This window comes from Taeniopygia guttata, chromosome 4 (genome assembly GCF_048771995.1).
Source record: "Taeniopygia guttata chromosome 4, bTaeGut7.mat, whole genome shotgun sequence".
Taxonomy (NCBI): domain Eukaryota; kingdom Metazoa; phylum Chordata; class Aves; order Passeriformes; family Estrildidae; genus Taeniopygia; species Taeniopygia guttata.
Genome location: NC_133028.1, coordinates 49,789,519 through 49,803,038, shown reverse-complemented (window position 1 = coordinate 49,803,038; position 13,520 = coordinate 49,789,519). Strand labels below are relative to the sequence as shown.

The following is a 13,520-nucleotide window of genomic DNA, read 5'->3' as shown; positions in this document are numbered from 1 at the left end:
AATCACAAAAATTGTCTTTCAAATTATTAAAATATGAATCTCAAAATACAGTATTGCTGTGTAATGTCTCTTTTACAGAAGATTGCACAGAAGACATGGGAAAAGCAGCAAAAAATGGTAGTGCAGTATAATCACATGAAGTTTACTTTCCTTGAAAAATAAAATTAAGGAAATGCTACTGTGTGTTGTGTAACAGGGTTATGGTCTGTAGTGATGCAGTCAGAGACCTGACAGGGGCAGTGACCAAGAGGCATACACAAACCAGACTGAGGATAAAAAGTAGAGTCAAGTGTTAAAACTGAATGGCAGCATTGCATGGAAAGTTTTAACCTTACAGTGTTCAGACAGGGGAAGAAAAGGTAAAGTCCCAGTTTATATAAGGGACAGTATTTTTCCTAGTGTCTACATAGATAATGTCATTTACACTAGCTCAGGGTTTGCCATTGCTTTTTGAATATTTTCTTCCTTCTTTTTTTGTCCAGATGTTACCAGGATTTTTTTCCTTTGGACTTCTATTCCTGCAGTTTTATCCTTACACATGTTCATAATATTATGTCACATCATAATTTCCTTGCAGCAGCCAGTTTGCTGTCACAGACTATTATGGTTTCAGGTGAAAGAATAAGCAGCAGGAGCAAATTACTGCCTCACCACAGAAGTCTTGCAGAGAGGACCTAATTAGAAAACAGGGGAAAGTAGAAATAGAACACGTAGAAAGAGCAGTCTCTCCTACCCCCAAATTGGGGTAATGTAGATTAGTTTTTCTTTTTTTAGTTAAGAAAAGCAAGAGCGAGTTATCTGTAAAGCACTGTTCAATCTAAGCAATATTTTGGTCAAAAAACGCAGAATTGTACCCAAAAGCAATAAAGATGAAGCAATTAAAGTAAAATGGCAGCATGTCACTGATTTGATCATTACACAAGTAAAAGGAATTTTAAGTAAATACTATGTTTTTCCTGTGCCACCCAAATTTGCTGTCTTGGCAAGTTGGTTTATGCAAATCAGGGACCTTGATCATGCAGGTACTCCTTTCTCTCCCTGACTTACATTTATACCTATGCAACTATTTAAACCAATACACTTGTGCAGAATATGAACTGGGGAAATGACAATTCAGGTATCCAGTTGCAGAATACTGGAGCATTTCAAAGTATAAATCTGATATTTAAAGCCCAAAAGCTTATTTTTAAGAAATGTCATCAAATTGTTTTCTAGCTGATCATCTGAGAAATGAGTGTATTTTTTAAGCCTAAATATTTCCCACTATCTCGTTCTATTATGGCACAGCTTTTTTTCCTGACTTGTTACCATTTTGTGACTTAATGATTTGTCTTAGGGCTTGGTGAATTATGGAAAAAAACTCAAGGGAAAGTGATGCAAACAGCTTGGGAAAAGCCAATTGAAACCACTGTAAGTGCTACATTGTAAAGATTCAACAATCCTGTACATTAAAAAAAGTGGTTGTTGACTTTGGGCATGGTTGAGCAACAGGAAGATTTGACAAGACTGTTCATAGAGGGAATGTGAACAGTTATAGTAATTTGAAATCCACTTAAAACCCTTTTTTTTTTTTGCAACTCATTTGAGCAACTCAGGATAGAAAAAGGGACTGTACTAATTCTTAGAGACAGTTGTGTTGAATTGGGCTAAAGAACATTGTGAAGTAAAAACTCATTCTGTAATAAATCTTACTGTACATTTTACAGGGAAAAGAATATGTCTGGTTTCTTAGGTTCTCATTCTGGCATCTTTAGACCGTATTACATGAACTTAAAAGAAAGCTATACAACAGCACTGCCCTTTGTGAGTTGCACTGAAGCATTTTTAAGCAGAAATGTGAATGCTCTCATTAAACTGTTCAATCACTGTTCTCTTAGGAATAGCAAATGTTTGTTTAAAAAGGTCACAGGAAAAAAATTCAACAGAGCTTCTGGGAGGCTTGGAAGCACGTTAAGTGTGGGAGTTCACAGAGCTGCTGAACTGCAAGGTAATAGTTGGCTTGAGAACAAGACTCAGCAACATGCTGTGGGCTTGTTTTGACTGTAAATGATTTGGAGTTTGATGAGTATTCTTGTGTGCAAAATCTGTTCCTTAGCGACAGAGCAGTAGTGAGAAGCGAGTTGGTGAAACGCACACAAAGCATTCTGAGTCAGGACTACACTTTCTGCTTAAGGATGCTGTGGAGTGTCACAGCAGCAGTGGCAGTGGGTAGGCAGGACCTTCAGGGTTTTCCTCTGACATCTGGTGCAGGATTCTTTGTGGCCCTGCATTAATGAGCTGAGTTAATCCTCTTGGGCAAAGAAGGCAGCACTAGGAGATCCTAATATTAGCACTCACTCAGGTCTGTTCTTCACTCAGCTGCCTGGGGCAGAGAAGCAGCCATGCAGGGTGAGCTTCAGCATGGGAAAGAGGGAGGGCAACAAACTCGGTTATGGCATCTCCTTTACAAGTCTGCCAGCATTTGTAGTCCTGCCAAAGGCTGGCTCTTACAGTCTGCCACCTTCTGAGGTTCATTTGTACCTAACTTTTTGAGTAGACCATAAGGTCAGACATTTCTTAGAGTGAGATTTGTTTCTCAGTCTTCCTGCTTTACTTTTCCTGTACAGCAGAAGATGGTGATCTGCTTACTTAACAAAAACATTTGTCATGTATTTGAAGGGAGAGACTGTACAGCAGTTTTTAATAAACCAGACATATCTGAATTTACAGGATATGTGACTTAGATTTCTTGTTAAATATTATCATACAGTAATTTTCAGTAGAGTTCTGCCAAATTCTGTCCAGGTAAGGAACGTCACTTGTAACTATTTTTTTTTTTGTGTTTTAACACTTGTTTTCCAACACTCACCAACCTCTACCTTTCTATTATACTTTGCTTACATATTTTACATGTAGATCACCAACATCAAGACACAGTGGAGCTTGACATATGATTCTTACCTGAATTTATCATCTTTGTTTGTTGATTTAAGTTGCATGATCGTAATTTGAGGACCACATTCAGTCCATCTGATCCAGAATCAGTGATTCAGTTTCATTTTGCATACCTGTTTTGATTCACAGACAGATGAGTTAAATACAGAATCATGTATTTACATAAATTTCCAAGTAAAAAATACCAGAAGAGGATAAACAAGGCAGAATGCTTGAATATTCCAACCCAAATTACTTTTTATTCTCTACTGATTTGGTAGATGTAAGCACTGAGTCTAAACACCTATATTATTTCACTGTATTTTGATGTAGAACTTCCTTTTGTTTCAGCATTAGAGCTATGTTTGTTATGGCATCAAAGAGCTGAGAAATTTCTTTTCTGTTTGTCCTTTTTGAATAGTTGTTGTTTTGACAGAGTCCTACCTTGAATTTAACTGTTTAGTAGATTACAGTTTCTCCTTTGTCAAAATGAAATAGACATCCCAGCAGTAAAATGCAGTTTTCTGACATCCTGATCCTGTCCAAGGTGGAAAGAGTCATAGCAGTGAATTTAGTCTGCAAAATTCTTACTACTTTGGTAATAATTTAAGACCTACCAATAATTACCCTTCCTTCAGTTCCATTCAGCAAATTTTCTTAAGTCCCTATATGCAATACTTAGACTCCTGGTTTTTATATATAGTATAAGGGGTATATAAAGCTCATTAATAGTATTAACAATAATTGGAAGATTTGGCAGCTTCTTTTTGCAGAGCTCTGGAACACTTTACAGTGGGAAGATCATATTATAAATGTGAACAGCCTTGGGTTTCATGCTGAATATGTTGCAGAATGACAAAAACTTGTTAGCTTGACCTGCAAATATGATGGGGAGAGAGAGGAGGGATGGTAGAGTGGTGAATAACAAGGAAAAGAGGAGATTGGTGTTGGGGCCATGAAGAAATTGAGGAGAGGGTGTTTTGTTTTTCTTATATTGCAAAACTTTAAAGACTCCCTCCTCCTTCCCCCCACAAGGTTTTGTTTTCATCCATATTTTCCATCTGATTCCAGTGGTAGCTCACATGAAAATCTCTCCTTTTGGAAGCCCTGGAATTTAATGTATTGACTGTTGCCTATTGCTCATTGCTTACTGCTGGGGAAGGAAGCAGTATTGATGATTTTTGTAATAGAAGACCTATTTTTCCTTTATTCCTGCGCCATTGTGTCAAATCTGATTTGTTACATAGGAATAGTTCCATAGAAAGATTATGATGTGTTATTTACAACCCTTCAGAACATTGTAGTCTTTTATAGATGTAGAGTAAATTTTTCTTTTAGCCATATAAAAAGTATCTGATAGTAGTATTAAATTTCAGCTATAGAATGCAGAGAACATGCTGTGTGGCAGACTGAGTGCATGAACAGTTGCAACTAGGAACCAGCACCTCTGTCTGCTTTGTCTATTTTATTCTCCTTTTTGTTTTTAAGTAATCCAAGCAATTTATTTTCAATATTTCAATTTCATGATTTGTGTAACAGCAAGAGTAATTTACCTGTATATGGACTAGGCCATGTCAAGGGCTCAGAACCTCCCTCTGGCAAAACTCAGTGCATCTTCAAAATATTATTTATCAGCTCCAGCAGCTCTGCCTCAAACACTGAACTTCTTTATAAAGGTATTAGTGCCAGGTCGTTAATCCTTTTTGTTGAAGGTGTTTTCACTTTCCTAGCTCTGTTGCACTAAAAATTGGCCCTCAGGTATCTCTCTATATTAATTTGACAACACTGGAGGAATGACTTAACTCTGTTTAAAAGCTTCATTTTGTATGATTACTGTTACGTTCGGGATTCGACGGTGGGGTTTGGTTTCATTTTTTTTTTTTAATGTAACTCTTTGTTTTACAGATGAGGGCAGGAACGCAGTTGACCATGCAGGTGGTGCACATATTGTAGTAGACCATTTAAGGTCACTGTGCAATAAAACAGATCCAGCCAGTGAGAAGCTCTTGACTGTCTTTTGTGGCATGCTGATGAACTATAGCAATGAGAATGGTAAACAACACCAAAAATTTGCTTTATGTCTACCAGGAGAACAACCCCAACAAAAAAAGATAAAAAGTTAAAATCATCTGTAGGTTCACATTGTGGATGCTTAATACTAAGTTATTCTGAAGAGATCAGATACCTCAATTCACATATACAATTTTCTGTTTCAGTAAAATTTTGTTCCCAGAAATACTAGATATATTCTGACACAATTCCATATAAATAAATTATGTGAAGTTTTAAGATCAGCATCTGGAATTTACTTCTATGTCTAAAAGCAAAGCATAAAGATGTATCAGACAGATGTACAGAAGCTAATTAGAAGGCTACATTAAGTACTCTCTCAAATAATATCAACATCATAAGACTAATTTTTTGCAGACATGCAGTGTTGTTAATTATTTAAGGGTATATATGCCAAACAGTTAATAATTTTTCTCCTTGTGAAATGTATATAAAACCATATGTTACATTGTTCTAAGATAAATGGGGACTCATTTATAGGTATGTTCAACACTGTTCTGTGTCTAAAAATTATAAGTTTATGTTCATTATCCCATTAAATTGGAGATGTTTAGGGACTGGGACAAAAACATGAAAGTATATCAAATGCGAAACCCTTGACCACTGAGAGTAACACAATAGTATTCTACATTCGTTGTACAAACTAGTACCTAGCTTGCTTCTGCACAAAAGTGTTTTAATGTGCCAAAATATATTTTCAGCATTCACACATTTTCAAGTTTTCAAAATGCGAAGAAAATTGGAATACATTAGGAAGGCTACAGAGAGGCTGTTCTCCTGACTTGCAGTGGTACAGATTACAAATACAGTTAGTAATTACAATGTTTTCAGTCATGCCCATGTCCTGAATTGTAGTGTTTCATCTTAGGAAGAAATATCTTCTTTATTGTTACTCACCACTTCCTGAAAGATAGCACTTGCTGTAACTCACTTTCCAATTCTATGTCCCCAAAATTTTTCTACTTTTCAGGATGTTCCATAGGCTTTATTGTATATATTTTTAATCTGCTTTATCATCTCTTCTAGCATAGTTTCCATGTGTGTTTTCTGGCCCATCTTTCTGGAGATCTCAGCTCTTTGTGTTACTCATCCAACTCCAAATATAACTGTTGTATGTGTCTCATCTCTTTTGCTTGTTCTTACATTGGGTTTTTCCCTCCTCTTTTCTTTGTATTATCTAAGAATTATTGTTTACAGTACTTCTTCCATCTTCTCTAAATAGCAACTTTCTAGTTCCTTCATTTCATATAGTTTCCAGGAATTGTTTTGCTTGACCACTTTGCATGAGTATCACATTTATTATATTTCATAGTGTTAACTGAGTACTTTTCTTTGTTACAATATTTGGAGGAAATAGATAGATATTCTCACCTCTAAGCTACCAGAATGCTCTATATTAAGACTAATGAGCATACAGTAGACTTGGTAGCTCAAGACAGATGAATCCAAAAGCAATGTGTAGAAATACTGTTATCAGTTTTGCTTCAGTGACCAAGCTCCCAGCAGATCTTCTCTAGGAAAACTAATTATGAGATAAATCTCCTAAACAAGCAGCTTCTGAACAGCTTAACTATTCGGAACATTGAATAAATGACTCATTCCATCTAGTAAGAGAGCTTATTCTGATGCAATCAATAAAGCAGTTGTGTGGTTCAGTGACAGCCAGGAGGATTCACTAGCTGCTCTCCTCTCTGCTAAAGGACATCTTTCATCTCACACACACTATTCACAGGAGCCACATAAGCAGTGTCAGAAGTGAGAAATGCAGGAGTATTCCAAGCTCTTGGATCAGGGTGCTCACCAGCCCTGTGTTCTACCATCACATCAGGGAGGAGTGCTGGGAGTTCACCAAACCTCCACCTTACCCCACACACTTGGTTGTCTCCATGAGGAAGGGTCCCTTTTGTAGGAACCCAGCTCATATTTGGCACAGCATTCATGGGTAGACCATGTAAGATTTGTATCCTCTAGTTTTATTGTGAATTTGCTCACTGACTGGGGCAACCATTAAATTAAAGTCCAAATAATATGACAAATCAATATTTTTTAAAAAATGGTATTTAGAGGACTAAATTTTTAGAAGAAAATTTACTGACCATACCTGTAGCATGTGAATGGAGAAACGGATAGTTGACCTGTCTGGCCAGTTTTAAGAGTCACGAGTACAATTGGACCGTAATTGTGAGCTGGTCTAAAAACATCACCTGTGGGCCATCGTGAATTTTCAGGACAACAGTCAAGGTCAACTACGAGGCGGAGTCAGCCACTTACTTCCAGGCATTGCAGCAGCAGGTGAATAATATTCTGACTAAATGCAGTTCTTTGCTGACCTGTTAAACATCAAAACTGAGATTGCCCTGAGAGTTAATTGTGCTCACAGCTTAGTGAATACCATTTTTGGGATTACTTGCAAAGATTTGATCCCAGCTACTTACAAAGAAGATAAAACACTGCATTGTTTTAGGATGAGCAGTAATGGATTTAAGCTTAGAATCACAGATTTCTTTGTCCATAGTTATGGAAACCAATTGGACAAAAATAAAAGAAAAAATATTTGGTAAGGAGGAAGTGTTTCAGTCTTTGAAACAGCACTTCTACATTCTCTTTACATGTTTCTATAATCTTTTCCAGCTCAGCATTCTGTGTAAAAAGTTACAGGTGGGGACTTGGAAGATTTCTTTAACTGCTCTTAATGGCTTGCACTCTTTTAATTTGTACTAGCTATCCAAATTAGGACCATTACAGCACAGTTGGTTCTTAGTTGCTTCTAATTATCTGTGAACACCCTAATATTTTATAATCATCAGCATTTTATGAGCAAAACAGTATATAAATGGTCATATTTGATTCCAAACAGTTTGTCATTCCTAGTCAGCTAATTGCCCTCTTTTTCCAATAGCTAGTACTTCATTATTAGTAACTATCAACTGCCTTATTTTTTAAACATGAGAGACTCAGTCTTGAGTACTTTTAAGGGATTTATCTCACATGAGTTTTACAAGAAAAACAACTAATGATCAGCTACAATTAAGACATCCTTTTCCTAAACAGAGCAAATTGATGGAGGATTCTTGTATCTCATCCTGATTCTAGACACTCAGCTTGCAGTTGTAACTCCAGTCATAACAATGTTGTCTAAGCTTTAAAAATAGGATTCCTTTTACAAGGTTCTTGAGGAATTATTTTTGCTTACTGTCTTTCAATTCTTCCTTTGCTTCCTTGGTATCTTACCATTTCATTAGTAACTACAATTGTTAAGACAACAAACTCAAACTTTGGCATTTCTTGCAGTTCTTCTAAGCTTTAAAAAAATAGTTGATATTTAACTGCACTGTTAGAAATTAGAGGGTTTTTTCCCAATGGAAAACATCCCTTTACCTTCAGCCTAGGTTATCTCAACCCTCTTGTCATAACTGTATTTTACTACCCAAATTCAATCAGACACAAATAGCTCATGCCTGCTTTCGGTTATTAGCTTCTGTGTAGCTTGAGAGCAAGAAGCAAAACAGGCTTGGATAAAGAGGGGAAAACTAATAACTAATCTAATAAAACTAACAATCATATGCAAACACTCACATAAAAGAGTTAGAAATAAGAATGGTTATTCTAAAGATCCCATAATCCTGTGAGGCAAGGCTATTTGCAAGTCAATGGGATCAGTCCATAAGGTAACAAATTGTCTCTCGAGATCTCTAAAACAAAACATGAAGGCTTTTTAAAGAAATATAGAAATTATGGAAGAACTAGGTCAATTGGCTTATTAGATAGTCAAATTAGAGATCAGAAGTTAACTGGATACAGTATGCATGTGTGAAAGTATATGTATGTTTATGTATGTGAACATATATATGTAGATAAAAATAATTATATTTATAAATTGCTGCCTCATTTCATTTCATAGCAAACTTCAGTCTGTCGAGATTGTCTTTCCTTCAGCATCTTTGTAAAATGTGACATCCTGATGTTAAATCATAAAACTGCTGAGCCTTTCTTATTCTCACAAAACTCTTAGCAACTGGAATGAATGTTGGGGTCTGATGTGCACTGTTGACCATCTGCAGAAGCTATGTAAATATACAAGAAATGAAAGGGAGATTTATGGCACCATTATTATGGTCTGACAGCAATATTTCAGTAATGCTCCCTCCTAAGACTTACCTTTGCTAATTTTCATGCTTGTCATTTTGTTTCATTTACATCATAGACAGAGATGCCTAGCATGCTCAAGCCCTAAATATACCTAATTGCCAAGTAACCTAAAGTATGCAAAAGCAGATAAAAAGTATGTTCCTTACCATAGTGAGATAATCAATACAATCAGTTTTATGTTCTGTCATGATTTAACATAGCTGCGGGGATTGCAAGCAGGTTTCTCTAGGGTATGAAATTATGCCATCAATTTGTACAAAACTACTTTTCCTTCAGCATTATTATCACAGTTATTGATGGGACACAAATGATGAGTTGTTTTCTGAAATTCTTTTCAAAATCATGAATTAGCCTAAATCAGCATTTTTTACTAAAATGCCCCCAATAAAGTTCTCAATTTGGGATATTCTCCTCAGATCTTACTCTTTGGAGTTTCCATGTGTGTCACCGAAGGACATGGATCCATTGAAATTCAAGTTTTAGGTAGGTAATTCTTTGTGCTGGCGCATGTATTGATTGCCTTTTATCTACCTGTATATGCATCTGTACAGCATCACTGTCAGTGCTTTTCACTCAAAAAGAACACACAGACATAGTGAAATATGTGATAGCAGTGTAAATTGTGGGTTTAAGTAATAAATTCAGGAGAGGCATTCAGTTTTTCATTCTTCCTGCTCTCTGTGCATAAAGTTCTGCTTAGGAAGCGGACAGAAGTGCTGTTTCATCCTGAAACACAACATTGCCTGGCCTTACGGCTTGCTTTAGTCCTTTGTCAGGCAACTGATTGTAGGATGGATGCATGTTTCCCCAAAATGGTCTCCTGCTCTAGTAGGGCATTAACACTTCCTGTAGTGAAAGGCCAAGATACACAGTTTGTCCAAGTTACACAGTCTGAGGTTTTCCTAGGGCAGGGAGAAAACTGCTGGCAGTCCCTCCAGCTGAGACTGAACCACTTAGATATTCTTAATTTATTTGAACTAAAAAGTGCTGTAGGTCTCCATACCAGTGAGATGCCTGATACTTTTCTCTTAAAATGCTGAACAGACTTTGCTAGAGAAAGAGCCTCCTGTTGGTGGTAATGACAGATGTAAATGTCAGGTCCAGAATTTCTATGGCAAGCCCAAGCTTAAGTATAAACATAGCAAATAGCTGCTGGCAGCCTTTTATTTTCAAAGGTCTTGCTTCCTGTGCAGCTTTGTGACTCACAGGGTTGACCTGTCTTTGTCAAAGGAGAAAATTTCTAAGTTCTAAATTAACACTTACTGCTGTTAAGGCAATGTTTACCTTCTTGTCAATCTTTGTAATGCCATTGTTTTCACTGTAGATATTTCCTGTACTCAGGTACCATCCTTCTACTCTGGAAAAATCAGACTGGCATGGAGTCTGGTATAATACCTGACTTTTGACCCAATACAACTGTTCTTTCTCAGTATATGGATCTTTATCATTTTTTTAGTTTGGAAATTCTAGAGGTTCTTTAGTCAGTGCACTCTGTGCTCTCTTGAACAGTGACATATCTTTTTATCTGACTCTTAAGATTCCTATTTTCTTTCAAAGATTATGTGGTTTCCCTACATGCTTTTTATATATTTTGTATTAAGAAAGAGACAGCAGAACTAAAAACCTGCTTAAAATGGAGAGTTTATGCTTCTGATGTTGGAATGAAGTCCATAGAGATTGTCTCTTTATTCATTACAGTTGGATAAAGAGATATTTAGAGTGACTAAAGGTATAGTCTAGTAACAAAACAATTTCTTTCCAAGTAATTTTCTATGGCATTTGTGATTTGTGTCTTTGTTCTCCCTCTCTCCACGACGACCACTTCTCCTTCAGAATTTTTAAGTGTTTACAGGGAACAATCACAAACCAAGGGCAAAAACAGATTATTTACCAGTAACTTGAGTTCTCCTACACAACAATTTTCTCTGTAGAGCCATTCCATCTCCTTCTCTCCCCAGGTTTCCTATTGAAAGACAGATTTTTCCAGTCAGTTTGGAATGAAGTAGGAGGGTGTAGTAGTGACTCACACATCTGCAGAGGTAAAATGGCATTCAATGCATGCGCTAGTACAATTTGTACTTACCTGAAATTTGACAACTTCAACAGCTCTTTGGTGTCTGACATGGCGTTCTCATAAATTTCACTAAATACCATGAATCTGTGGAAGAGGTAATCCCTCCCCCCAAAAAAGGAAATTCAGTTACTGGTAAGTAATACAGTTTTATTAAAGATGTTAAGCCATAAGGATTCCTGCTCATCCCCAATAACCTAAAATAACTATGCCATTTAGTTACTTGGTGTACTAAATTCATAATTATTATCAAAATATGTTATACTGAATACAAATGAGCTAAACATTCTGGAATATTTCATAATTTTCATTATCTGAAAATTTCAAAGAGTTTTTTGAGAGCATGAGAGGATTTTAAATTTGCTAAACTTCAGATGTCATGTTTTTATCTCCCTGTAAAAAATCTGCAATTTTTTATGGCTCTGATGCCACAGATATAAGAACTCCAACTGATTTCAGTTGCCTAGAATGAATTCCTTAACAAGAAAACTACACTAAAAAACCTCAAACAACCAAACAAATGAAAAAAGAAACAAACAACAACAACAAACAACAACAACAAAAAATCACCCCAGAATTCCCCAGTAGGGCTTGACCAAAAGCTAAATTAAGAATACAATTCTCTTGACATCACTGGCCTTTGGATCCTTGTCTTTTGAGTCTGTAACATTTAAACATAGTTGAAATGCTTTAGAAACAAAGGAAAAAAGATTCTTAGGAAAATTACTAAAAAACATCTGGTGTGTTTATGTCTGCTTCATTCTATTCAACTGTGAAACAATGTTTTTCTTCTTTGCTATGTTATAGGTAAAATGTGTAAGAGGAAATACTGTTGTAAATAATCTTTTAAACCAATCATGTTTCTGCCTAACCATCAAAGCATCTTTCTATTTGCAGACACCTAGGAGCAATACTTTTCTTACTTGTAAATACTATAAACTTTCATCCTATGCAAGAAATTATCAGAATGGCTTCTAAGGACTTTTCTTAAACCTTCCATTTTTTGTCTTTATTAAACTTTCTTTTTTCTCAAGCTCTTCATAATCTACATTGTGACTTCCTGTGTTTATAAAACTTTTCATGTTTATTTCAGTGCCAGTTTATATTCATTCTAATTTTAATTTTCCAGTTTTGATCTTTAATTTTAAAAAGAGTATATAGAAAAAGCTCTCAGATTAATCACTGTTTCATTGGCCTAGTTCAAGTCAATTTCAGTCAGCTATCTCAGTGAGACCAGAATCAAACCTGACATTTATTAGGAACCTGATAACCACAAAATTGTCAGTAGCTGCATAATTCACTATACCCTGTGAACAGATCAGGAAGGAATATTTCTGGAAGTACTTTCCATTGCCAAGGACAGGAATTATGAGTCCATATCTCAAATCTTAACCAAATCCTAATCTGAAGAGTAGAGGAGACAGACATTTTAATGCTGCTTAGCCTACAAATTGTTTTGTGTGAAAAATGCTTTTGTGGTTCAAAGAACAATACTATGAAGAGAAATGCTAACTCACTGTTGTACTCTCTTTTTATGTAGATACCTTGCAGTCACAGCTTATCAATATGGGTGTAATTCCTACGTTAGTGAAATTGTTGGGCATTCATTGCCAAAATGCAGCTCTGACAGAAATGTGCCTTGTTGCATTTGGCAATTTAGCAGAACTCGGTAAGTCCACTATATTAATCTCAAATTTACATCCAGTTTTCATAATGTTCAGTCTTAGTTAAAGACTAACAAAAGCTCATTCAAGTCCTTTTGGTATATTCAACATTAATAGACAACTAATTTTTGCTTGTTTTTTCTAGAATATATAGTTGTCTCTTTTTCCTTCAGTAACTCAAATTTATTTGGCCACTTAATTCAACCTTATGTTTTATGTTACTGTGCTTCAGTGCAGCTAAGCATATTTTAAATCATCTAAACCGTATTTCCATAGCACTGCTACTAAATGTGAAATATTTATTAATAATATAAATATTGTATCCTAGTGTAGCTCCACAAAGTTTTATCGAGATTAAATTTGGCTCATGAAAATCTCTGAATGAAATTGAGACAGGCACAGTTCATTAATCTGCATATTCAGTATTATTTTCAGTGCAGAATTTTAACATATTCTAGTCTAAATACGTCCATGTATAAATCATTAATAGATGTTAATTTTAGTTAAAACTTCATTTAAATTGAAGTTTGTGGACCTGCTTTGATCTGATGTCTTTCCAAACAGATCAGTTTTCATTGGAATTCAACCATGTGTAAATCAATGGGTTGTTAAGGCCTGTGTTTTATTAACATTTATTTAGATGGTTTATATTG

General features: G+C 35.7%; 1 protein-coding gene across 9 annotated transcripts in view; it reads left to right on the top strand.

Moving 5' to 3' along the window:
• The window catches only part of RAP1GDS1 (Rap1 GTPase-GDP dissociation stimulator 1), a 90,088-nt gene that overhangs the window by 59,538 nt on the left and 17,030 nt on the right, over positions 1 to 13,520 (top strand). For 5 of the 9 annotated variants that reach the window (XM_072928561.1, XM_030271693.4, XM_030271691.4 and 2 more), the window contains 2 exons: positions 4,819 to 4,965; positions 12,744 to 12,872. In XM_072928561.1, coding sequence (XP_072784662.1) covers positions 4,819 to 4,965; positions 12,744 to 12,872 — 276 coding nt within the window. The remainder of the gene's footprint in view (positions 1 to 4,818; positions 4,966 to 12,743; positions 12,873 to 13,520) is intronic. The other 4 variants (XM_030271697.4, XM_030271694.4, XM_030271695.4 and 1 more) reach the window with 1 other exon arrangement.